Raw genomic sequence first — 27,636 nt, 5'->3', positions numbered from 1 at the left:
ATTTGTTCCACATACAGCAAGAGAGACTGCAGACATAGTACAGGGGATGATCAGAGACTGCAGACATAGTACAGGGGATGATCAGAGACTGCAGACATTGTACAGGGGATGGTCAGAGACTGCAGACATAGTACAGGGGATGGATGGTCAGAGACTGCAGACATAGTACAGGAGACAGTCAGAGACTGCAGACACAGTACAGGAGATGGTCAGAGACTGCAGACACAGTACAGGAGATGGTCAGAGACTGCAGACATAGTACAGGAGACAGTCAGAGACTGCAGACATAGTACAGGAGACGGTCAGAGACTGCAGACATGGTACATGAGATGGTCAGAGACTGCAGACATAGTACCGGAGATGGTCAGAGACTGCTAACATAGTGCAGGAGACGGTCAGAGACTGCAGACATAGTACAGGAGATGGTTAGAGACAGCAGACATGGTACAGGAGACGGTCAGAGACTGCAGACATAGCACAGGAGATGGTCAGAGACTGCAGACATGGTACAGGAGACGGTCAGAGACTGCAGACATAGTACAGGAGACGGTCAGAGACTGCAGACATGGTACAAGAGATGGTTAGAGACAGCAGACATGGTACAGGAGACAGTCAGAGACTGCAGACATAGCACAGGAGATGGTCAGAGACTGCAGACATGTGGAAGGAGATGGTCAGAGACTGCAGACATGGTGCAGGAGATGGTCAGAGACTGCAGGGCCCCATGTTGTGCACCAGGGACTTATAGGTCAGAGATTATCATTAGAATTAAACTTTCATCATTTAATAATCCTGATAAATATATATATATACTCAATAGAGTATATTCTCTGCGCCTAGGAAGGCTAGGGGGTGGGGTGGATTCTTAAAATCTAAGGGATAGCAGCTGCTATAGTGTGTGTAGGATTGATTGGAAAAGGTAAATCCCAAACTGATTGGAATTTAATAGCGCTTGCTAGTAGGGACTATGAACAGGGAATTAATATAAAACTAAATGTCACCAAATAATTTATCATTAAAATCAAGTAAAATGCATAAATAGTACCACTAAAATGATTAATATAAGATAGTATACCCAATAAATATAAATATATTCAAATAGGTGTCATAAAGTGCATAAAAGTGCAAACATTAAATTATATATATAGTCCAGTAAAAGTTCATAAGTGACTTGGTGAAAGTTAATTACACTGCTGTGCAAAGAAAAGTGCAGGTGCTCAGTGCTGGATCCTCCTATGGTCCAATAGCCAAACGAGTGATTCTAGGGTAGGTAAGATGTAAGCTTACCAAATGTAGTGGGTCTGAGTTACCTTACGGCACAAAGACCAATACAGCTTGTTGGCCCTCCTGGCCTCAGATGCGGTACCTGCTGGGCTTGTCCCTCACCGACCGAGATCCTATCCTAGACAGGCGATGTCCTCAAGATCCGGGTAGGGAAAAATAAATGGCTCCAGATGGTGAAGTACCGTTTCAAAAGGGTTTATTTCCAAAATTAGAGATCAGATAACACATACAAAGCAGTTAAAATAAAGCCGTGCCCGCTAGCATGAAGTCTGTAGCGTGGAGAGCGGTATCCCCCGTACTGCGTTCCAGCTGACTTCCGGGTATGCGGCGTCCGTTCCACCTGACGCACGTTTCGTCAGAGCGTATGACGTCTTCAGACGTCTTGCACCTCTGAAGACGTCATACGCTCTGACGAAACACGCTTCAGGTGGAACGCACGCCGCATACCCGGAAGTCAGCTGGAACGCAGTACGGGGGATACCGCTCTCCACGCTACAGACTTCATGCTAGCGGGCACGGCTTTATTTTAACTGCTTTGTATGTGTTATCTGATCTCTAATTTTGGAAATAAACCCTTTTGAAACGGTACTTCACCATCTGGAGCCATTTATTTTTCCCTACCCGGATCTTGAGGACATCGCCTGTCTAGGATAGGATCTCGGTCGGTGAGGGACAAGCCCAGCAGGTACCGCATCTGAGGCCAGGAGGGCCAACAAGCTGTATTGGTCTTTGTGCCGTAAGGTAACTCAGACCCACTACATTTGGTAAGCTTACATCTTACCTACCCTAGAATCACTCGTTTGGCTATTGGACCATAGGAGGATCCAGCACTGAGCACATGCACTTTTCTTTGCACAGCAGTGTAATTAACTTTCACCAAGTCACTTATGAACTTTTACTGGACTATATATATAATTTAATGTTTGCACTTTTATGCACTTTATGACACCTATTTGAATATATTTATATTTATTGGGTATACTATCTTATATTAATCATTTTAGTGGTACTATTTATGCATTTTACTTGATTTTAATGATAAATTATTTGGTGACATTTAGTTTTATATTAATTCCCTGTTCATAGTCCCTACTAGCAAGCGCTATTAAATTCCAATCAGTTTGGGATTTACCTTTTCCATTTAATAATCCCGGCCCGTCGCCCTCCAATGTTGCATCGTTCTCCCCAGAAGTGAAATAAATCTGCGATGGGATGATTGAGTTCTGGGAAATCAGAGACTTTCTCTTTATTGCAGAGTTTGCTGGAACCGTTCTCCAAGCTCCTGAGCTTCGTCATGCAGAACGGCGTCTTCGCCTTGGCGTATCTCATCGAGCTCTGCGGGTTGTGTTACCGCGCGTTCACTAAGGTAAGTCATCACTACGCTTTCCATTGTGCCATCCTTTTGGAATTGGGGGGGTAAATGGGGACTAGCTGACGACCAATTAGTGGTCTCCTAACACAGTAAATATGGGCTGTTTGGTGCCAACACCAGTGCGGAGCATGCACACCGGCACACTGCTGCACGTCCGGCGGTCTCCCTGTGTATGGGGCTTTGCACCGTCATATGCACATGTGCCTGTACTGGTCTTCCTCTGATGCAACAAACCGAACCTTCCATTCTGGAAGAAGGCCCGTGTTGCAGATTTTGCAATGAAGTCAATAGGGGACGATTTTGCATGAAAGTCAATAGGGGACGATTTTGCATTAAAGTCAATAGGGGGCGATTTTGCATTGAAATCAATAGGGGGCGATTTTGCATTGAAGTCAATGGAACCCGATTTGACATTGAAGTCAATGGAACCCGATTTGACATTGAAGTCAATGGAACCCGATTTGACATTGAAGTCAATGGAACCCGATTTGACATTGAAGTCAATGGAACCCGATTTTGCATTGCTGTAAATAGGGCGCGATTTTGCATTTAAGTCAGTAGGGGGGGGGGGGGGTTGCATTGAAGTCAACAGGACGCGATTTTACATTGAAGTCAATAAGATGTGTTTTTGCATTGAAGTCAATAAGATGTGTTTTTGCATTGAAGTCAATAGGGGGTGTTTTTGCATTGAAGTCAAAAGGGGGCGATTTTGCATGGAAGAAAACTATTTGAAGAAAATGAACAAGGCTTTACAAATTACAGGCCTTTACCAAATAAGGCATCATAGTCTACGTTGAAGTCAATGGGACATGATTTTGCATTGAAGTCAATAGGGGGCGTTTTTTTACATTGAAGTCAACAGGACGGGATTTTACATTGAAGTCAATAGAACATGATTTTGCATTAAAATAAATAGGGGGTGATTTTGCATTAAAGTCAATAAGACGTGATTTTGCATTGAAGTCAGTAGGTGATGTTTTTGCATTGAAGTCAATGGGATGCAATTTTGAAATGAAGTCAGTGGGACATGATTTTGCATTGAAGGCAATAGGGGGTGTTTTTGCATTGAAGTAAATGGGTGCAATTTTGCATTAAAGTCAACAGGACATGAATTTGAATGGAATTCAATGGGACCTGATTTAGCATTAAGGTCAATAGGGAGTGTTTTTGCATTGAAGTCAATAGGATGTGATTTTGCATGGAAGTCAATGGGACATGAATTTGCATTGAAATCCAATAGGATGCAATTTTGAAATTAAGTCAATGGGACACGATTTTGCATTGAAGTCAACAAGGGGTGCTTTTGCATTGAAGCCAACAGGACATGATTTTGAATTGAAATCATTGGGACATGATTTAGCATTGAAGTCAATGGGCGCAATTTTGCATGGAAGTCAACAGGACATGATTTTTAATTGAAGTCAATGGAACTTGATTTTGCATTTTAAGTCAATAGGGTGCATTTTTGCATTGAAGTCAACGGGATGCGATTTTGCATGGATGTCAAAAGAACATGATTTTGCATTAAAATAAATAGGGGGCGATTTTTAAGTCAACAGGACGCAATTTTGCATTGAAGTCAATAAAATGTGATTTTGCATTGAAGTCAATAGGTGATGTTTTTGCATTGAAGTCAATGGGGCGCAATTTTGAAATGAAATCAGTGGGATGTGATTTTGCATTGAAGTCAATAGGGGGTGCTTTTGCATTGAAATCAACAGAACATGATTTTGCATTGAAGTCAATAGGGGATGTTTTTTTCTTTTCTATTGGGAAAACGCAGATGCTCCTTTTTTTGGCTGATGATTTTTGGTGGCTGATATATCGGTGCCCCCATACTTATGATGGCCTCCTGCATGCTGTTCATTGAGCCAAATCGCAGGCATTATCAGGGTCCAGGAGGCTGCTTTGGCTGGAGTTGGACTCTGGCTGGAGTTTGGCTTTGGCTGGAGTTGGGCTTTGGCTGGAGTTGGGCTTTGGCTGGAGTTTGCCTTTGACTGGAGTTGGGCTTTGGCTGGAGTTAGGCTTTGGCTGGAGTTGGGCTCTGGCTGGAATTTGGCTTTGGCTGGAGTTTGGCTGGAGTTAGGCTTTGGCTGGAGTTTGGCTCTGGCTGGGGTTGGGCTTTGGCTGGGGTTGGGCTTTGGCTGGGGTTGGGCTTTGGCTGGAGTTGGGCTCTGGCTGGAGTTTGGCTTTGGTTGGAGTTTGGCTTTGGCTGGAGTTGGGCTTTGGCTGGAGTTGGGCTTTGGCTGGAGTTGGGCTCTGGCTGGAGTTGGGCTTTGGCTGGAGTTGGGCTTTGGCTGGAGTTGGGCTCTGGCTGGAGTTGGGCTCTGGCTGGAGTTGGGCTCTGGCTGGAGTTGGGCTCTGGCTGGAGTTGGCCTTTGGCTGGAGTTGGGCTTTGGCTGGAGTTGGCCTTTGGCTGGAGTTGGGCTTTGGCTGGAGTTGGGCTTTGGCTGGAGTTGGGCTTTGGCTGGAATTGGACTTTGGCTGGAGTTGGGCTTTGGCTGGAGTTGGCCTTTGGCTGGAGTTGGGCTTTGGCTGGAGTTGGGCTTTGGCTGGAATTGGACTTTGGCTGGAGTTGGCCTTTGGCTGGAGTTGGGCTTTATGTTCCGAGCGTCATTTTCAGTTTTCACTGCTGAGCCCCTTCAAGCAATAAAAGGTGAATCCTTCTACAAGGACGAGACCTTCAGAGAGAGATCTGACGATCGATGTGTAATCCGAGGAGAGTCAGCAGGAATAAAGTGTTTGCACTAATTGGATGTTATGTTAATCTATGTCTTCATCAATAGTATTGAGCTGAACTGTACTGAGTCAGAGGAAGGGGGGGGGATGGGCTCTCTGTCTCAGATCCTGAGGGTTGTCTGTTTACTTCATGATGTCAACAATAATTCTAATTTTTCATAAAATATTGCAACATCTTCAGGATCCGCAGGCTGCAGAGTTACTATTCCTATACATTGCTACATCGGTGTGATCCAATCACCCGAGACACAGATTGTTACTTTGTATCAGAGAGAAATTCAAAGAAGAAAGAAGTCTTCTCCTGGTCAGCTAGAATCTCTGTGCACACTTCCCATAGATCCGCTTCCCATAGATCCGCTTCCCATAGATCCGCTTCCCATAGATCTACTTCCCTTAGACCTGCTTCCCATAGATCCGCTTCCCATAGATCTACTTCCCATAGATCCGCTTCCCATAGATCCGCTTCCCATAGACCTGCTTCCAATAGATCTACTTTCCATAGATCCGCTTCCCATAGATCTGCTTCCCATAGACCCGCTTCTCATAGATCCGCTTCCCATAGATCCGCTTCCCATAGATCCTCTTCCCATTGATCCGCTTCCCATAGATCCGCTTCCCATAGATCTACTTGCCTTAGACCTGCTTCCCATAGATCCGCTTCCCATAGATCTACTTCCCATAGATCCGCTTCCCATAGATCCGCTTCCCATAGACCTGCTTCCAATAGATCTACTTCCCATAGATCCGCTTCCCATAGATCTGCTTCCCATAGACCCGCTTCCCATAGACCCGCTTCCCATAGATCCTTTTCCCATAGATCCGCTTCCCATAGATCCGCTTCCCATAGATCCACTTTTCATAGATCTGCTTCCCATAGATCTGCTTCCCATAGATCCGCTTCCCACAGATCCGCTTACTATAGACCCACTTCCCATTGATCTACTTCCAATAAATCCGCTTCCCATAGATCAGTTTTTCATAGATCCACTTCCCATAGATCCACTTCCCATAGATCCGCTTCCCATAGATCCGCTTCCAGTAGATCTCCTTCCCATATATCTGCTTCCCATAGATCCGCTTTTCATAGTTCCGCTTTCCATAGATCTGCTTCCCATTGATCTGCTTCCCATTCATCCACTTTTCATAGATCCGCTTTTCATAGATCCACTTCACATAGATCCGCTTTTCATAGTTCTGCTTTTCATAGATCTGCTTTCCATAGATCCGCTTTTCATAAATCCACTTCCCATAGATCCCCTTCCCATAGATCTACTTCCCATAGATCCCCTTCCCATAGATCCACTTCCCATAGATCCGCTTCCCATAGATCCGCTTCCCATAGATCCACTTCCCATAGATCCGCTTTTCATAGATCCACTTCACATAGATCCGCTTTTCATAGATCTGCTTTTCATAGATGAGCTTCCCATAGATCCACTTCCCATAGATCCACTTTTCATAGATCTGCTTTTCATAGATCCACTTCCAATAGATCCACTTTTTTATAGATCCGCTTCCCATAGATCCACTTTTTATAGATCCGCTTCCCATAGATCTGCTTTTCATAGATCGGCTTTTCATAGATCCGCTTCCCATAAATCCGCTTCTCATAGATCCGCTTTTCATAAATCAGCTTCCCATAAATCCGCTTCCCATAGATCCGCTTTTCATAAATGAAACGGAGCTGTTTTCCAGAAATACCCCAACCAAGAAATTACAGCATTATGGCCACTAGATGGAGCTGTTTTCTTGAAAATACTCAACCTGGAAAATACCGCATTATAGGCAGTAGATGGGCCTGTTTTCAGTAAATACCTCAACTTGGAAAATACAACGTTATGGCCAGTAGATGGGGCTATTTTCTTAAAAATACTTGAACCAGGAAAATACCGCATTATGGCCAGTAGATGGGGCTATTTTCTTGAAAATAGTTCAACCTGGAAAATACCACGTTATGGCCACTAGATGGAGCTGACCGTCATAGAAACAGACATATTAGAGACATTACGGGGATTTTTTGTGGCGACTGAGACATTCGCACAATGATTTTTTTTTATAAGTATTCTCCTTGGTGTCTGTTTGCGTTATGACCTTGCTGTGCTGGAAATGAGATGTGGTTTTTATGTAAAAGGAGTAATGCAGCCCTTGGCATCCTGCTGTGTTGCGCCAATGCATGGTAACGTGCGTTGCATTAAGGCTGACCATTCAAATGAACCAAAGCATCAACATGTCCGAAAACCGAGCTTGCACCATTTTGACATTGTAGCGCCCCCCACAGCGATGTGTTGTGGTGTGCAGCAATGCATGTGTGCCGGAGCCGCATTTCCTTGGTGCTTCGGGGGGCACCAATTTATAATGAATGGCACCCCGACATGTAACGCACATAATGTGCATTGCAGTGACGTGCATTAATGGTGCATTGAGCGGTGCATGCAGCGCAGCGGTGTTCTGGGTTTCGGCCCATATAGGTTTCCCCACCCCCTCCGGAGACCACCAATCATCAATAGTAATAAGCGTATTGATCATTAAAGCCGGTATTTCTCTCTCGCAGGAACGGGATAAATTCTATTTGACTCGCAGCGTCATCCTGGACCTCCTACAAGCCCTGAAATTGAAGTCTCCTCTCCCCGACACCAACCTCCTCCTGCTGGTTCAGGTAAAACAATCTACGCTGGGGAGATTTACTGTGGAGGGGGGAGGGGAGGGGGGATAATTACACGGAGGAGCAAATGGCCCATTTAATCAGGAAAGGTCCCCCGGGGGCCCCGGCTTTATGTGCGAAACTTTTTTTTTTTTCAATCAAAGAAACGGCGTTCCAGATCTGTGTCTGCAGCGCGGCGGATCTTACAGGCAGACGTGACCTAATTAGGAGGCTTTTTAAAGCTGAACTCCGAGCAGAGAAACTTTTATTTTATGTAAATACCTCAATGGCGCCACAACGTTATAAATCCGCTTTGTGTGCACAAAATGCCTTTGCAAACCCAGATATTACTTTGTAAAAGGAGCAGTGACATCATCACTGTACTTTACATAGCCTGTGCAGAGCTGTGGGAGGGGCCCAACAGGCTCCACCCATTACAGAAAACGACATACACGTGTATGAGCGTTGTCCATGCGTGTATGACCGTTATCCGTAAGTGTGTGAGCATTGTCCATAACATAAATGAGCATTGTCCGTACGTTGCTTAAACATATTGGACTAGGTGGGACTTTAGATGAGACCCAAGCTGGTGTTGCCCGGCGTCTCCATCCCTATATCAAGAAAAAAAGAGGTTTAAGTCAGACTGGGGGCTGGCTGACTTTCATGCACCTCTTACAATCCTTAAACCTCTTTTTTTCAGAGTATAAGCATTGGCCGCATGTGTATAAGTGTTGGCTGCATGAGTATGTGCATTGTCTGTAGGAGTATGAGTGTTCGCTGCACAAGTATGTGCGTTGTTTGTGTGTTGTCTGCACGTGTATGAGTGTTGTCTGCATGTGTATGAGTGTTGTCTGCACGTGTATGAGTGTTGTCTGCACGTGTATGAGTGTTGTCTGCACGTGTATGAGTGTTGTCCGCACGTGTATGAATATTGGCTGCACAAGTACCGGTTCCCTGAACCCCTTCCTGTCCATCCTGGTGACAATGGTCTCTGGTCCAGATAGTGATGGGAGGTCCAAAATGTCATCCCAGACGCTGACACAGGAAGTGCGGGAAATCCCGGCATGTATCCTGACGTGTATTTATATAAAATGTTACGGCAGACGCTGACACAGGAAGTGCGGGAAATCCCGGCATGTAACCTGTTCAGGGTCAGGAGCTCTGCCAAAGTCTTAGTTGCTGGTTTTTCAGGGAAAAGGAGATACCTAATGCCTCGTACACACGTACCGATCGTCGGCTGAACGATCGGCCATCTTTTGTCCAGGGCTGTCGTGTCTGTTGAAAACTGCAAAAGACAGCACACGAATTTTGTCGGCCAACAACAGCCGACTGCAGAAGTGATGTCATGTGATGGTTAACTTTCCTTGTCTTTTTTCTTTTCTGATCATGCCCAGTCTTGCTAATCTGCTGTCTGTCGGCCGAAATCTGTACTGACTGGCGAACAATCGGCCGTTCTGGTGTTGGCCAACAAAAATTTGTATGCCTGCACCACAGATTCTGTTCGGCCGAAAATGCGCTGTCGGCTGTCGGAAGCATCATACTAACAAGCCTACAATCGGCCGATCGGTCGTCGGCCGAATATTTACGTCCGACAATCGGTACGTGTGTACGGGGCTTTAGCGTGTCATATGTCCTTGCACCAACCACTGTCAGAAATACTGCTACTTGCCTGTCGCCTGGGATGGCATTTGCACAGAAATACTGTTCCAGTCTCTCAATCCAGGACCTCCAGGTTGTCTGTTCTCCATCAAATTCACTTAATGTCCCTATCAATGACATTTTCCTGCTGGGCTCTGTGGGTGTTTGTATCCAGGTGACAATCCAGAGTTTTTTTTTCTTTCTTTCTTTCCTTTTCTCACACGGATAGTAACCTTGTAAATCCCATCCTCGTCGCCACTGTTATATTCTCCGTGTTGTGAGAGACACAGGACTCTGGTCTGGAACAACGGATGTTTGTTCAGGACTCACTGTACACTACAACATTCATTACAGGACAGCTCTGTATATCAATGCATCCCTTACATGTCTCTAAGATGGTCACTCTGCCCCTTGACCCTTGTCATCACTCCTGGGTGGAGCCAGCCTTAAAGTAACAGTACATGTGAAACCCTTCAGGTATAACATATCCTGACATGTATTTATATAAAATGTTGCACTTTTCATCCAGGGAAAATGTTTCTTTTAAATAAAGGATCCGTCTTCCATTCTCACATTGTAGTGTTGGTATTTTGTTATCCAATCAGAATGATATTAGTTCGGTTTTTGCAAAAAGCTACAAAGATTCGCCATCTAATATTTATACTGTAAGTGATCACATTGTGCTATAAATACCCCCCCCCCCCCTTATATAAATGATGCTTTTACATCTCTACATAGATAGATAGCAAACCCGGAGATAAGTCAGAGATCAGTAAAGTAGATATGAGGCCGATCACTAGAATCTCCTAGAAGTATTGCGGGATGACGTCATTTCAAAGCTCTACAAAGCTATGGAGATTTATCTCTTATTTACTAACAGATCACAATGCGCTATCAATTACCCCCCAATGTAAACTCTGCTCTTCATATCTACATCCATAGATAACCAACCCAGAGATAAGTCCGATAAAGATAAAGCAGATGTGAAGCCGATCGCTGGAATCTCATAGAAGTGTTACATAGTAACGTAATTTCCAACATTTGTTGTCTCCGATTTCCTGTAACTGATATAACAACTATAGCAGACACAGACCGCACCATCGTGTCCATAGTATCAGATCAGCAATCAATATGCTGCAATACCTAATCACTGGGACTAATATAAATCTGGAATCTTCATCTGATAATCAATAATTGAAGACCCATGCAGAGAAAAGTCATTGGGGTTGATTTACTAAAAGTGGAGAGGGCAAAACCTGGTGCAGCTGTGCATGGCAGCCAATCAGCTTCCACTACTTTGGTGCAACTTCAGCCCATTGATTTGAATGAATCTTCATCGTTACTGACCCGACTTGTGGCATGCGACTTCCATGTGCGATCAGTGTGAACAGAGCCTTATTGTCAAAGCTTCAGTGAAGAAGCTGAAGTTAGAAGCTGATTGGCCACGATGCACAGCTGCACCAGATTCTGAAACCCTCCAGTTTTAGTAAATTTCCCCCATTGTGTCTCTGAAGAGGGCATCCCAGCCCCCCTGCACTCACCTTCGCTTTGTCTTCCTCTACAGTTGGCGCTGATATTGGCTGTGTTGTGGAGAGCTGACATCTCTGCCTTGGTCATGTGACAATGCACAGGCCTGGGCACCATCATAGGGGAGCAGGTCACACGCTCTTCCATACCTGAAAGAACTAGGAATTCTTGCTGGCTGAAAAGGTGCGCAGAAGCACGGTTAATTGGGTTGGGGGCCCTTTGTAGTCCAAAAAGACATCATCAAGAGCCTCTGGGATTTCAACATTGATCTGCTCAGAAGGGTGAATTGATCCAATGAGCTGACTGGCTCTGGGAAGGCGGATCATGTAAAATAATGTTCCCTTCTGGTAGGAACCCAAAGAGCTCTGAGCATAAAACATACAACAGGTGCACCAGACCAAATGGTGAAGGATTCCATGCTGCTTTGATCGTCCATCATGTGATCACATACAGGGCTGTCTTTAATGCAGGGCAAAAGGGGCATCTGCCCTGGGCCTGGTCATTGTTGTGGGGCCCTAAGCAACTGCCCCTTGAGCCCGCACTGGCCGCAAATAGTTGATAGGTGGATTCGGGAAGGCCCAAGAAAATGTTTGCCCAGGGGCCAATTGATATTAAAGCGGAGTTCCGGGCACAGAATCGTTTTTTCAATGAACATACTCCCGGGACAGTCAGGGCTAGTACATTCCACAATGGATAGCCTCTGATCTGTCCCGGTTCGCACTTACCTGCAAGAAGAAATACTCACTTTTAAAATTTCTTCTCCAGCGTTGCCATCTCTGTTGTGGGCAGCTGAAGTCGGCGCGATCCTCTTCTGCGTCCTCTTCCGTGTCCTCTTCTCCCAGAATGCGCCTTCACCGGCCCCTCTCGTCACTTCCGGTGCGGCGCTGCATTCCTCCACAGCTTCTGGACATGCCCAGAAGCTGTTTAGCAGTGAATGCGGCGTCGCCCCGGAAGTGACGAGTGGGGCCGGTGCCGTCGCATTGATTCCTGGGAGCGATGACGTTCAGCTCCCAGGAATCATTGCAAACCGGAAGTGACGGCGCGGGCCGAGGCCGCAGAGGGAGGAAGTGACGGCGCGGGCCGAGGCCACAGAGGGGGGAAGTGACGGCGCGGGCCGAGGCCACAGAGGGGGGAAGTGGAGAATAGGTGAGTATTTCTTTCTACAATTACAAGGTAAGTAAAAAAAAAAAAAAATAATCCTAACTATCCAATTCCTTTTCAGGTGAAGAAGAGCAAGCGGATGGACACAAAATCGATTAGGTCGATTTTGTGCCCGGAACTTTAAAGATGCCCTGATCACATGCAGTGGATATAAAAAGTCTACACACCCCGGGTAATATGTCACGTTTCTGTGATGTAAAAAAAATGAGACAAATATAAATAATTTCAGAACTTTTTCCACCTTTAATGTGACCTATAAACATGTGGTTTTACCACCCCTCCAAGCTGACATGTGAACAAGCCATTGGTTCACATCTGCATGGCTGCCTGTAGGGCAGCCCATTCATTTCAATGGGCTTCCCTACCCGCAGAAATGCAGGGAAAGAAGTCCCTGACCCTTTTTTTTTTAATTATTCCGCACCAAAAGCACCCCATGTTTTCCAATGTGTGGGGTACCATTAAGAATTATTGGCACCCCTAAAGAACAGAGCCTTTGTGTGTCAGGAACAAGCGCGATTTTGCACGTGTTCCGCAACTCAGTAACACGAACTGAACCTTGGACAGAGGTGCCCTTAAGACTGAAAACACTTTTCAAGGGCGCCCCCGACTGGAAAAAGGTTGAGAAACACTGGCCTAGGCCATCTTTATGTAGAGCAACAATTCTTTTTTTCAGATCCTCAGAGAGTTCTTTACCATGAGGTGCCATGTTGAACTTCCAGTGACCAGTATGAGAGAGTGAGAGCGATAACACCAAATTTATCACACCTTCCCCCCATTCACACCTGAGACCTTGTAACACTAACGAGTCACATGACATTGGGGAGGGAAAATGGCTAATTGGGCCCAATTTGGACATTGTCACTTAGGGGTGTACTGACTTTTGTTGCCAATGGTTTAGACATTAATAGCTGTGTGTTGAGTTATTTTGAGGGGACAGCAAATTTACACTGTTATACAAGCTGTACACTCACTACTTTACATTGTAGCAAAGTGTCATTTCTTCAGTGTTGTCACATGAAAAGATAGAATAAAATACTTACAAAAATGTGAGGGGTGTACTTACTTTTGTCAGATACTGTAAGTAGTTGGCGGGCTCCTGGGAGGAGTTATGCAAATATCAAAATATCTTGATGGGGGGGAGTCAGAGTGGGCGTCCCTAGGCAAGCCTTAAGGGGGGGGGGGGGGGTTGGAGGGAGGATTTAATGCCAAATAAAGTGTTCTGGTATCTTTTGTATTTAGTTTTACGGTGACCAAAGATAACTATTGTTAGATTTTGGTTACATTTAAACAAATGAATATGAGAAGATCTTTTACTGATAACCGGGGTTAGTTTTGCTTCGGTTATATCATTGTGTGTTTTTCTCTCAGTTTATTTGCACAGATGTTGGCACCAAATTAGCCGAATCCACCATCATTCACAAGCAGATGATCGCTTCTCTACCCGGGGTGAGTACAGCATTCCCGGGAACACGGAGTGCATGCTACCGGCTCTTCATACTCCATAAATGGTCATTCCACCCAAAAGTGATAATTTATTCATAATCAGAGATTGGGGTGCAGAGTTATCCCCGGCTTCTTATACACTATATTACCAAAAGTATTGGGACGCTTGCCTTTACACACACATGAACTTTATTGGCATCCCAGTCTTAGTCCGTAGGGTTCAATATTGAGTTGGTCCACCCTTTGCAGCTATAACAGCTTCAACTCTTCTGGGAAGGCTGTCCACAAGGTTTAGGAGTGTGTCTATGGGAATGTTTGACCATTTAATTGGATGAGAAGGCCTGGCTCACAGTCTCCGCTCTAATTCATCCCAAAGGTGTTCTAGCCGGTTGAGCTCAGGACTCTGTGCAGGCCAGTCAAGCTTCTCCACCCCAAGCTCGCTTATCCATGTCTTTATGGACTTTGCTTCATGCACTGGTATGCAGTCATGTTGGAACAGGAAACTCCTCCCACAAAGTTGGGAGCATGAAATTGTCCAAAATGTCTCGGTACTGTGAAGCGCCGTTCAATCAATTTTGCTGCATTTGGCTGAATCTGGGCTGACAGTATATCTCTAAACACTGCAGAATTGATCTGGCTGCTTCTGTCTTCTGTCACATCATCAATAACCACCATAACCCAATGCCACTGGAAGCCATGCATGCCCATGCCATCACACTGCCTCCTCCATGTTTTACAGATGCCGCTGTGTGCTTTGGATCATGAGCTGATCCAAGCCTTCTCCACACTTTTTCTTCCAGTCATTCTGGTATCTGTAATCTTCGTTTCATCCATCCAAAGAATGCTTTTCCAGAACTGTTACATAAACTCAATAAACAGTGCAGCGCAATACATAATAATAACTGCAATACATCAGGCACAGATGACAGTGAGGCCCAGAAAGTCCCCTATTAAACAGGTGTAAATCCAAAAACGAGTGTGAGAAAGGATGTGGGAAACAGATCCACTTCAGGTGATATTCCCTTCACCAGAAAAGCAATAATATGCGCTCATCTCATCGTAAGACCTCTGTTTTACCAGCAGGTCCTACACACTTTAATTCCACCTCAAGGAAAATCCAGGAGGTATAAAATAGAAGATGTTCCTCGGTACTCCATCAACTCACAGCCCTTGAATGGATCACCTGTGTTTTTAGACCAATGGTGCCTCCCGTTGTCAGGGAAATAGTGTATCAGCCATCCATTAGATGTATATAGGTAAAGAACAAAAACATCTAAGTGGCGTACTGTATACCCAAAACTATAGTTTAATGATAAAACCACACTTACAGAAACTTACAGAAACATTTCTTGAAATCAAGCAATCGAGAGTTATTCGTACAAGTTACGGCTACACGAGACAGCAGCGGGTGACGTACTTGACAAAAAGCACCTCCCGTACGCGTTACGTCCTACGGAGGAGCCTTTTGTCAATTACGTCGCCCTCTGTATTTGCTCTCGTGAAGTCTTCTCTCGATTGTAGATTTTGACAATGATACGCCCACCTCCTTGAGAGTGTCCTTCACTTGTCTGGATGTTGTGAATGGGTTTTTCTTTACCATAGAGAGGATCCTGCCATCATCCACCACTGTTGTCTTCCGTGGACGTCCAGGCCTTTTTATGTTGCTGAGCTCACCATTATGTTCTTCTTTCCTCAGAATGTACCCAACTGTTGATTTGGCCACTCCTAATGTCACTGCTTTCTCTCTGATGGATTTTATTTCATTTTTGAAGCCTTACAATGGCCTGTTTCACTTGCATGGGCAGCTCCCTTTGAACGCAGATTCCAAATGCAAATACCACACTTAGAATCAACCCCAGACATTTATTTAATCTGTCTAATTGATGAAGAAATAATGAAGAAGTAACCCACACCTGGCCATGACACAGCTTTTGATTCAATTGTCCACTTATTTTTGGTCCCTTAAAAAAGGGGGGAGTGGCTATTCCAAGAGCTGTAATTCCTAAACCCTTCCTCCGACTTGGATGCACATACCCTCAAATTAAACCTGAAAGTTTGCACTTTCATTATATAACTATAGCTTGAATATGTTTTAGTAACTACCTGAAAAAAAATTGTGCCTCTGTCTAAATATATATGGACCTAAATTTATACTGAACCCAGCCCATTGTGAGAGACCAGGCAGGGCCGCCATCCCAGGCACTTCCTTTTAAGAATGATAGACACCAATCTTCCTCTGAGGCACCTGGCTGTGCCCAGCAAAACAGGTCAGTCTTAGGCTGTTTTCACATGTCTCACCCATAGCTAGGCTTAATCATAAAGGTCATATGATTAAAGGTCTAAGATTAAGCCCAGCTAAGGGTGAAACGTGTCACCCATAGCTAGGCTTAATCATAAAGGTCATATGACTAAAGGTCTAAGATTAAGCGCAGCTAAGGGTGAAACGTGTCACCCATAGCTATGCTTAATCATAAAGGTCATATGACTAAAGGTCTAAGATTAAGTCCATCTAAGGGTGAAACGTGTCACCCATAGCTATGCTTAATCATAAAGGTCATATAAATAAAGGTCTAAGATTAAGCCCAGCTAGGGGTGAAAGGTGTCACCCATAGCTAGGCTTAATCATAAAGGTCATATGATTAAAGGTCTACGATTAAGCCCAGCTAAGGGAAAACGTGTCACCCATAGCTAGGCTTAATCATAAAGGTCATATGACTAAAGGTCTAAGATTAAGCCCAGCTAAGGGAAAACATGTCACCCATAGCTAGGCTTAATCATAAAGGTCATATGACTAAAGGTCTAAGATTAAGCCTAGCTAAGGGTGAAATGTGTCACCCATAGTTAGGCTTAATCATAACGTTCATATGAATAAAGGTCTAAGATTAGGCCTAGTTTGGGTGAAACACGTTACCAATGGCTTCTGGCTGAAGGATGGCAGTTTGTGCTGTATGCACTTGCTCATCCAATAAAGTGAACTAGAAGATGTCATCAATGTGTGGCCCATTTTCCTAGAAAATAAAAGAATAGAATAAAAAAAAGGAATAGAATGAAATAGAATATAGCTGTCTTCTGAAATTTGAATTTTGAATAGAATAGAACCAGCTTGTCTTCACATTACCTTCAGATCGATTCAATATTTTCTAATACTTCGAATCCATTGAAAAAAATTGAATCCGGTCGAAAACCAATAAATGGAACTAAACTAAATCAATTTTGTTACGAATGCAACAAAACAAAATGAGTAACTTAATGATCCGATCCGAAACGAAACAAATGTTTTCATTCTGCACATGTCTACTTAATGTTAAAATCATTGACACGCATTGTCTCAGGTGCTACAGAGAGGTTTCTGGGGGGCCCCATGGATAGAAGTTTTCCCCCTGGATTAGATGTCTATATGGGGGAAGATGTGGTGTCTCTAGAAGGGAGATCTTTCCGTGTCTCTTCCCATCTCTCCGTGTCTCTTCCCATCTCTCCGTGTCTCTTCCCATCTCTCCAGTGATAAACGGATAATCTCTGTTTATTTCTCCCGTGTTTTCTGCGCACTGAGGCGGCTTGGCGTACTTAATCTCTCTTAAATAGAAAGGAAAATCTGTCTGCAGGCTGAGGAGACTCGCTGGTGCCACCGACTTTACAAGCCTGGCGCTCTCCAAATAAAAAGGAGAATTAATTCTGCAGATTTGTTATCAGCAAATCCAGGGAGATAATTCCACAAAGTCACGTTAGCATTTCAGAAATGTAAACAGCGGCTCTTTGTTAATTGGTATTACCCCCCCCCCCCCCCTCTATTCATTACTGGAATAACCTGTCCTCTGTTCTTCTATATTAAGTATGTAAAATGTAGTAAGCTGGCTTCCAGGCAGCCGGGCATACGCTGCCAGACTCAGTGCCCGTAATGGGTGCTCATTCCAATCAATGTTAGTTTGTTACAGATTGCCAAACACTTCTCTAGTGCCTAATTTCAGGAAGACAGTCTGTGTTTTCTTATCCAGCCAGTGATAGGCCTAAAATAAACTCGCTAACCCTGAGGATGATGGTCTTGGAAACCGGTTGGCTCACTTATTGCTTTTCATTGATAGTCTTGACTTCTGTGTTGTTGTCCCGGGAGATCTGCCACCAGTGCCAGGACAAGGTCATCTAGAGCCCAGGGTGAACATGCCAAATTGCTCCCCCTCCCCATGATGTATGATGGACTGGTGAAACCCCATTCACTAACCCATCACCAAACACTCACCTAACCCTATTCACCAGCCCATCACCCAACACTCACCCAGCCCCATTCACCAGCCCACCACCCAACACTCACCTAACCCTATTCACCAGCCCATCACCAAACACTCACCCAACCCCATTCTCAAGCCCATCTCCCAACACTCACCTAACCCCATTCACCAGCCCATCTCCCAACACTCACCCAACCCAATTCACCAGCCCATCACCCAACATTCACCCAACCCCATTCACCAGCCCATTACCCAACACTCACCTAACCCCATTCACCAGCCCATCACCCAACACTCACCCAACCTCATTCACCAGCCCATTACCCAACACTCACCCAACCCCATTCACCAGCCCATCACCCAACATTCACCCAACCCCATTCACCAGCCCATCACCCAACACTCACCCAACCCCATTCACCAGCCCATCACCCAACACTCACCCAACCCCATTCACCAGCCTATCGCCCAACATTCACCCAACCCCATTCACCAGCCCATCACCCAACACTCACCTAACCCTATTCACCATCCCATCACCCAACACTCACCCAACCCCATTCACCAGCCCATTACCCAACACTCACCCAACCCCATTCACCAGCCCATCTCCCAACACTCACCCAACCCCATTCACCAGCCCATCACCCAACACTCACCCAACCTCATTCACCAGCCCATCACCCAACACTCACCCAACCCCATTCACCAGCCCATCGCCCAACATTCACCCAACCCCATTCACCAGCCCATCACCCAACACTCACCCAACCCCATTCACCAGCCTATCGCCCAACATTCACCCAACCCCATTCACCAGCCCATCACCCAACACTCACCTAACCCTATTCACCAGCCCATCACCCAACACTCACCCAACCCCATTCACCAGCCCATCTCCCAACACTCACCCAACCCTATTCAACAGCCCATCACCCAACGCTCACCTAACCCTATTCACCAGCCCATCACCCAACACTCACCCAACCCCATTCACCAGCCCATCACCCAACACTCACCCAACCCCATTCACCAGCCCATCACCCAACACTTACCCAACCCCATTCACCAGCCCATCACCCCACACTCACCCAACCCTGTTCATCAGCCCATCGCCCAACATTCACCCAACCACATTAACCAGCCCATCACCCAACACTCACCCACTCTTATTCACCAGCCCATCACCTAACGCTCACCTAACCCTATTCACCAGCCCATCACCCAACACTCACCCAACCCCATTCACCAGCCCATCACCCAACACTCACCCAACCCCATTCACCAGCCCATCACCCAACACTCACCCACTCTTATTCACCAGCCCATCACCTAACGCTCACCTAACCCTATTCACCAGCCCATCACCCAACACTCACCCAACCCCATTCACCAGCCCATCACCCAACACTCACCCAACCCCATTCACCAGCCCATCACCCAACACTTACCCAACCCCATTCACCAGCCCATCACCCCACACTCACCCAACCCCGTTCATCAGCCCATCGCCCAACATTCACCCAACCACATTAACCAGCCCATCACCCAACACTCACCCAACCCCATTCACCAGCCCATCACCCAACACTCACCCACTCTTATTCACCAGCCCATCACCTAACCCAATTCCCCAGCCCATCACCCAACACTAACCCAACCCCATTCACCAGCCCATCACCCAACACTCACCAGCCCAACACCTATCCCCACCCCCCCCCCCAAAAAAAAGAATGAGCACTAATGCATGCTTACCCCTTAAGCAAATATCCCTCTCCCTCCCAGTACAAAAACACCCCTTGCTAAAGTCTCCCTCCTGGCCCAAATATTTTCATGGCACGAATCTCAAATCCTCTCTCTCTCTGCATATGCCACCAGCACTAATTCCCCTCCGACCCCCCAAAAAAAACTTCCCCTCATAGCACAAATCCTCTACCCCTCAAATTTCCCCTCCGGGCACAAATCGCCCCACTCACTCCAAATCTCCCCTCCTACCACAAATCCCCCCCCCCCCCCCCAATTTCCCCTAGTAACACAAATACCCCCCAATTATCTCCACTAGCACAAATCCCCCCCCCAGAAAAAAAAGTCAGAACTTAGCACAAATCGCCCCCAACCATACTACCTTTTCAGCACAAATCCCCCCCCCTTCCCTCTCCTAGCACAGATTCTCTTCACCCATCCCCCCTCCCAACACAAATCCCGCCCCCCAAATCACCACTCCTAGCACACCTCTCCAAATTTTCCCTCCTAGAACGATTCTCACCCCCTGCAACCTCCCCCCTCCCCCAAATTCCCACTCCCAACACAAGTTCCCTCCACCCATCAACATGCTATTAAAACTTTAAAGAAACAAAACAAAAAAAAAACTTTTTTAATTACCCTATTTAAGACCCGGTGACATCAAGGGGAGGGCAGTGTCGGGACAAGGTCAGTCAGCACCCAGGACAAAGATGCCAAACCACCCCCCCCCCCATTCCCTCAGGGTTTGGGCCAGGGCGCCCCCCCTTTTTGCAATAAACTATTGTGCCCGGGGCAGCCGTCCCTCCTGCCCACCCCTTGTCCCAGCCCTGGAAGAGGAAAGAGCTAGATAATGCCGGACATCCTCCAGTGGGGAAATTAAGCGAGCGCTATTTGACATTCTGCAGCTTCTAACGCACATGGTGAGAAGCACACAGTGTGCAGGGAAATCAGAGGAAGTCGTTTCAGTCCAGGAGAATAGCCGGTACACCTGTGCAAGACTGAGCTTTAAAGAATACACCAACCCTTACAATAAACGTCTCTTTGTGTTGTAGTGTGGGACGGCCGCCATGGAGTGCACGCGCCAATACATCGGCGAGATTTTGGACTTCATTGCTGATATGCATACATTAACCAAGCTGAAGGTAAGTGTCACACTACCAGCAACCGGTAAGTCATGACTTTTTACACCCCATAGGCCGATATCTCCATGTCTTGTGATGTTTATCTCACGCAGAATCACATGAAGACCTGTTCGCAGCCCTTACATGAAGACACGTTCGGCGGTCACCTTAAAGTCGGCCTCGCCCAAATAGCCTCAATGGAGATAACCCGAGGAAACCACCGGGACAATAAGGCTGTTCTACGATACCTGCCCTGGCTTTATCACCCGCCTTCAGCCATGCAGCAAGGGTAAGGGGGTGGGTGCAAGGCTTACCCAAATTTTCATAGCAAAGCCGGGATATCCGCAAACCCATTAAAGTCTATCTACAGACCATGTGGGGTTAGAGTAGGAAATGGTTAGAACACCTGTTGGGTTTTTACTGCGTCCCATTAAGGAGATTTCCCTTCACTTTCTGGACCAAAGACCCCACCCACCAGGGTTTATGTCAGGGACAGGGGTCCCTATCCACAAGGAGAGATACAGTCCAGGAAATTTAGGAGCGTACCCGAGATGTGTGACAACACAAATCTCTTGGAGGAGCACAGTGCACACTGGAGTCATAGGATAGTCTGGTGATTGCATGAGACAGGAGTGCACAGGTGTCCCCAGAGGCACTGGAATGGAATAGGGACACTGGAGCACACAGGTCACTGGAGACACCTGAATGCACATGGTTCACAGGAGACACTGGAGCACACAGTGGTCACTGGAGACACTGCTCCAGTGTCTCCTGCATCCCCATGATCCCTGTGCATTCCAGTGTCTCCAGTGACCCCTGTGAGCTCCATTGTCTCCTGTGTCCCATGACACTGGAATGCACAGGGATCATGGGGACACAGGAGGCACTGAAGCACACAGGGGTCACTGGAGACACTGGAATGCACAGGGATCATGGGGACACTGGAGACATTGGAGCACACTGGAGGCACTGGAGCACACTTTCTTGCCCAGAGGTACTCTACCCACCAGGCTTTATGTCAGGGATAGGGGCCTGTATCCACAGGGAGAGATAAAACCAAGGAAATATACAAGTCTCTTGGAGGTGCACAGTGCACACTGGAGTCATAGGATATTCTGTGGTGACTGCGTGAGACAGGAGCGCACAGGTGTCACCAAAGACACTGTAATTGGGTAACTAGAGACACAGGGGGACACTGGAGGACGCATTGGTTACAGGAGACACTAGAATGCACAGGAATCACTGGGTCACTAGAGACAGAGGGGACACTGGAGTACACATGGGTTTCAGGAGACACTGGAATGCACAGGAATTACAGGGTCACTAGAAACACAGGGGACACTGTAGCACAGAAGGTTACAGGAGACACTGGAATGCACAGGAATCACTGGGTCACTGGAGACAGGGGACATTGGAGCACACAGGGATTACAGGAGACACTGGAATGCACAGAGATCATGGGGTCACTAGAGACCCAGGGGACACTGTAGCACAGAGGGGTTACAGGAGACACTGGAATGCACAGGAATCCCTGGGTCACTGAAGACACAGGGGAAACTGGAGCCTACAGGGGTTACAGGAGACACTGGAATGCACAGGAATCACTGGGGACACAAAAGACACTGGAGCACACAGGGGAGACACTGGAATGCACAGGGATCATGGGGTCACTGGAGACACTGGAATGCACAGGGGTCACTGGAGGCACTGGAGAACACAGGCTCACTGGAGACATGAGTATCACTGGAGATACTGGAATGCACAGGGATCACGGGGTCACTGGAGGCGCAGGAGACACTGGAGCACACGGGTCACTGGAGACACTGGAATGCACAGGGGTCACTGGAGACACAGGAACACCCAGGGGGTCACTGGAGACTCCAGAATGCACAGGGGTCATGGAGACACTGGAGGCACAGGAGACACTGGAGCACACGGTCACTGGAGACACTGGAATGCACAGGTGTCACTGGAGACACAGGAACACCCAGGGGGTCACTAGACACACCAGAATGCACAGGGGTCATGGAGACACTGGAGGCACAGGAGACACTGGAGCACACGGTCACTGGAGACACTGGAATGCACAGGTGTCACTGGAGACACAGAAGCACACAGGGGTCACTGGAGACACTGCAATGGTCATAGTACATGGAGACACAGAGATCACTGAAGGCACATGAGCGCTGGTTTTAGTGGAGACGCTGGGGTTACAGGAGTGCACAGGGTTATAGAATCACTGGAAGTATGGGAGCACTGCGATGACTGGAGACACCGGGGTCACCGGACTGTACAGGGGGTCACAGAGTCACTGGGGGCAAAGTTGTGCATGGGTCAGTGAAGACACTGGGGTCACAGTCTCTGGAGGCAAAGGAGTCATAAGGGTCACAGAGGACACAAGTAGACACTTTAGGGAGGCAGCTGAGTGCTAAATTACTGACACGTCGGCACTCCAGGTGGAACCTGGACGTACCAGCGGCCGAGCTGGTGAGAAGAACCGGAACTGGACCGGGGACAAGGTAAGTGTTACACTCTGTCTGTAACTAAGCTATCAGTTTTGGGTGGAATGACCCTTTAGTTTATCCAAATTGTTCTTTTTTTGAAGCAGTTTATCTTAGTTGGTTAATGCAGTTAGAGGCTACATACAGTATATTATAGACAGAAAGTTCCTGCAGATGGAGTGAGCATGGCACAGACATATCGAAAAAGTCCCTGGGCTTGCTATTTTAGTCTTACAAATGATTGTATTTAATTTTTTGCCTATTTATTTAATTTATTCTCTTTTTTGAATCAGGCCCAAAGAGTTCATTGAGTGCGTGTCACATATCCGCCTCCTGTCGTGGCTTCTCTTGGGGTCGCTCACCCACGGCGTGGTCTGCCCAAACTTAACCTCGCCATGCATGCCGATTCCTCTAGATTCGGGCTCCCATGTGGCCGATCACCTCATTGTAATTCTTATTGGTTTCCCTGAACAATCAAAGGTACTATATATATTGTTTGCATTACATTAAATAATCACATCTTATCAGTGGACACTGCAAAACAAAACATAAGACAGGAAGTCCTTTCCTAGAATAACCCCTCTCTGTTAGGCAAGGCAGTTTTTTTCTAGTGTTATATGTGATGGCATAGGTGAGCACAGCCTATTACATTAGGGTGTGCACCCCTAAGCTCAAACACACGTGTGTGTGTATATAAATATATATATATATATATATATAATATACACACACACATAGAACACATGCACACGTTTACCAATGGGGAGGTGGTCCGCCCCGGGTTCCACACATTGGGGTGGGGGTCAGGTAGGGGTATTGAATATAATCGATGCAGATAATAGGCTGAATCAATCGCAAATGACGTCACCTGGGAGCTCCGCATGGCCTGTCCTGGAGAAACAGAGGCAGAGCCTGGTGGATAAAGTCCCCTCCCCTTCCCTCCAGTATGCAGTGAGATGGACACTGGAGCTGACTGAAGCAGAAAGTCAGCTGATGCGCTGGCAGCCAGTAGAGTGAAGGGGGAGGAGCTCTGTGAGGAGACCCCATGTCAGGAGAGGCATCACTGGAGGCACTAGAAGAGAAAAAAGAGGCAGAAACACACTCAGCATGGAGAAGGGGGAATCGACTGACACAGAGAAGAGGTGAGTGCCAGTGTCACTGATTCCATTGCTCCACCACTGATCCCAACCCCCCCACCACCATCCCTCTGCCACTGATCCCATCCCTCCACCACCATCCCTCTGCCATTGACTCCATCCCTCTGCCACTGATCTCATCCTTTAACCACCATCTTTCTGCTGCTGATCCCATCCCTTCACTTCCATCCCTCTGCCACTGATCCCAACCCTCCACCACCATCCCTCTACCACTGATCCCATCCTCCCACCACTATCCTTCTGCCACTGATCCCATCCCTCCACCACCATCCCTCTGCCACTGATCCCATCCTCCCACCACCATCTCTCTGCCACTGATCCCATCCCTCCACCACCATCCCTCTGCCACTGATCCCATCCCTCCACCACCATCCCTCTTCCACTGATCCCATCCTCCCACCACCATCTCTCTGCCACTGATCCCATCCCTCCACCACCATCCCTCTGCCACTGATCCCATCCTCCCACCACCATCTCTCTGCCACTGATCCCATCCCTCCACCACCATCCCTCTGCCACTGATCCCATCCCTCCACCACCATCCCTCTGCCACTGACTCCATCCCTCTGCCACTGATCTCATCCCTTAACCACCATCTTTCTGCTGCTGATCCCATCCCTTCACTGCCATCCCTCTGCCACTGATCCCAACCCTCCACCACCATCTCTCTGCCACTGATCCCATCCCTCCACCACCATCACTCTGCCACTGATCCCATCCCTCCACCACCATCCCTCTGCCACTGACTCCATCCCTCTGCCACTGATCTCATCCCTACACTGCCATCCTTCTGCCACTGATCCCATCCCTCCACCACCATCCCTCTGCCACCGATCCCATCCTCCCACCACCATCCCTCTGCCACTGATCCCATCCCTCCACCACCATCCCTCTGCCACTGATCCCATCCCTCCACAACCATCCCTCTGCCACTGATCCCATCCCTTCACCACCATCCCTCTGCCACTGATCCCATCCCTTCACCACCATCCTTTCGCCACTAATCCCATTCTCCACCACCATCCCTTTGCCACTGATCCCATCCCTTCACCACCATCCCTCTGCCACTAATCCCATCCCTCCCCCACCATCCCTCTGCCACTGATCCCATCCCTTCACCACCAATCCCTCTGCCACTGATCCCAACCCCCTTCCCCACTATCCCTCTGCCACTGATCCCATCCGCCCACCACCAATACCGGTACCAATCACTCACTCTGTTCATTCAGAAAAGGAAGGGGCTGGTAAATTTCATATTTAAGAGCCCCTTCCCCTGTCTCTATCATGAAGATCTCCCTATGTATTTTGCAGCAGCCAGTGGGAGAGGAGAGGATGGAAGCCGACAGCACTACAAATGGGGTGGGGGCAGCAGAGGGAAGTGGATTGGAGTATTGGGGTGGGCAATTACAAGAACTGATCCCCTATATGGCTCTCCATGCAGCAGCTGAAAGCCGCCGGAGGGAAAGGGGGAGGGACCGGCTCTCAGCTACTGCATGGAGAGCCATAGAGGGAATCAGTTCTTCTTCTCTTTGTGAATGCCTATGGTTGATGGTCAGTCTGTGCAGCTCTCTGCATGAAAATAGCTTTTTCCAGATCCATATTCTACGGTTTGTTAGCGCTCAGAGGTTTTGTACCCTGACCCCGCACTGAACGACACAGGGACAGCCTATAAGGTTGCTGGTTGGCACTGGACCCTGCGGAACGGGATCCTGTGCAATGATATATTGCCTTGCGGACTGGCAGGGTGCTATAAAGGTCCAGGGCAGTGACCCTCTGTAGGGGAGCCAAGTCCCCGAAGGCCCTTAGTGGTAGAGCCCACCATAGTGAAGTGTTACCACATTGATATTAGAGACGCTAAATCAATTGTTTATTTGAAATTTATTCAAAAAGTAAATTTTGCTTAATGAAAATAAAAAGATAATTGAAAATAAAAATATGAAATGCATTCATGTATGTTAATCTAACCTGATGTCTGTGTAATGTGTCTGACAGACCTCGGTGCTCCACATGTGCTCCCTCTTCCATGCCTTCATCTTTGCCCAGCTCTGGACTGTGTACTGCGAGCAGGCCGCCATCGCTCCAACTGTCCAGAACCAGAATGAGTTCAGCTTCACGGCCATCCTGACAGCACTGGAGTTCTGGAGCCGCGTTACTCCCAGCATCCTTCAGCTTATGGCACACAACACTGTGGTGAGTATGTGAGATCTCACTTGGTGGCTGGAGGTGATGTCCCCGGTCTTAACAGGCTTAATTTACTAAGCTATAATCCATGTGTTCTTTGTAGCACCAAACAAAACCAAAATAAAAATGGATTTCCCTTTCTCATTTGGGAAATGGGGAGAGGGTTATAGGTGTGGCCTGGGTCCTAATAAGGTAAGAATCCTCAGTATAAAAGGGGGTGTGACAAGCCTAAAATTGAGGTCATGGGGTAGAAAATAGAAAGAGGGGGCTTGTGGGGGAAGAGATGGGAAGGGAATGTGGGGATTAAGGTATGGGGAAGAGTAGATGCATCCACTATTCCAGAGAGCTTTATCCTTACCAGCCCAGGGATAAGGCACTTGAACCTTGAGGTTTCACAGAAGAGTGTCTTATCCTTGTGGCAAGGGCGTTCCCATAATCCTGAGAGTGGGTAAAGTCAACCCTGTAAAACCAGGTCTGCTTAAATCTCTTGCCTTGATCATTACATGTGGCAAAATAAAGGGATAATTGGGAAATGGGAGGGGGGGGGGGTTATGGGTGTGCCCTGGGTCCTAATAATGGAAACTCTATAAAGTAACTCACTGCACTCGGGAAAAAACCTGCGTCTTATTTGCTGCATCCCATCCATCTTTTTAGATATACGTAGGTACAAACACGCCCAGTTGATACATTTATTAAACATGGCTACAGCGTGCATCCCACTCGACTGGAAACAACTCCCCCCACACACACACTTTAGCCTTAAGATTTCTGAAAGTCCAGGGCTTATATACTATGGAAAATTGAATTACCACTCGTAATGATCAAGGCAAGAGATTTAAGAAGACCTGGTTTTACAGGGTTGACGTTACCCACTGTCTGGATTATGACAACGCCTTTGCCAAAGG

General features: G+C 47.1%; 1 protein-coding gene across 2 annotated transcripts in view; it reads left to right on the top strand.

Annotated features, from left to right (window-relative positions):
- UNC79 (unc-79 homolog, NALCN channel complex subunit) overlaps nt 1-27,636 on the top strand; it is a 136,476-nt gene that overhangs the window by 77,671 nt on the left and 31,169 nt on the right. For both annotated transcript variants that reach the window (XM_082275357.1, XM_082275356.1), the window contains 7 exons: nt 2,540-2,650; nt 7,947-8,051; nt 13,731-13,808; nt 20,824-20,913; nt 21,006-21,181; nt 23,687-23,873; nt 26,543-26,740. In XM_082275357.1, the coding sequence (XP_082131483.1) occupies nt 2,540-2,650; nt 7,947-8,051; nt 13,731-13,808; nt 20,824-20,913; nt 21,006-21,181; nt 23,687-23,873; nt 26,543-26,740 (945 nt within the window). The remainder of the gene's footprint in view (nt 1-2,539; nt 2,651-7,946; nt 8,052-13,730; nt 13,809-20,823; nt 20,914-21,005; nt 21,182-23,686; nt 23,874-26,542; nt 26,741-27,636) is intronic.

This window comes from Pelophylax lessonae (assembly GCF_965119305.1).
Source record: "Pelophylax lessonae genome assembly, chromosome: 13".
In the NCBI taxonomy this organism is placed as follows: Eukaryota; Metazoa; Chordata; class Amphibia; order Anura; family Ranidae; genus Pelophylax; species Pelophylax lessonae.
Note: the sequence above shows the minus strand (reverse complement) of the source record. Positions and strands in the feature narration are given on the sequence as shown.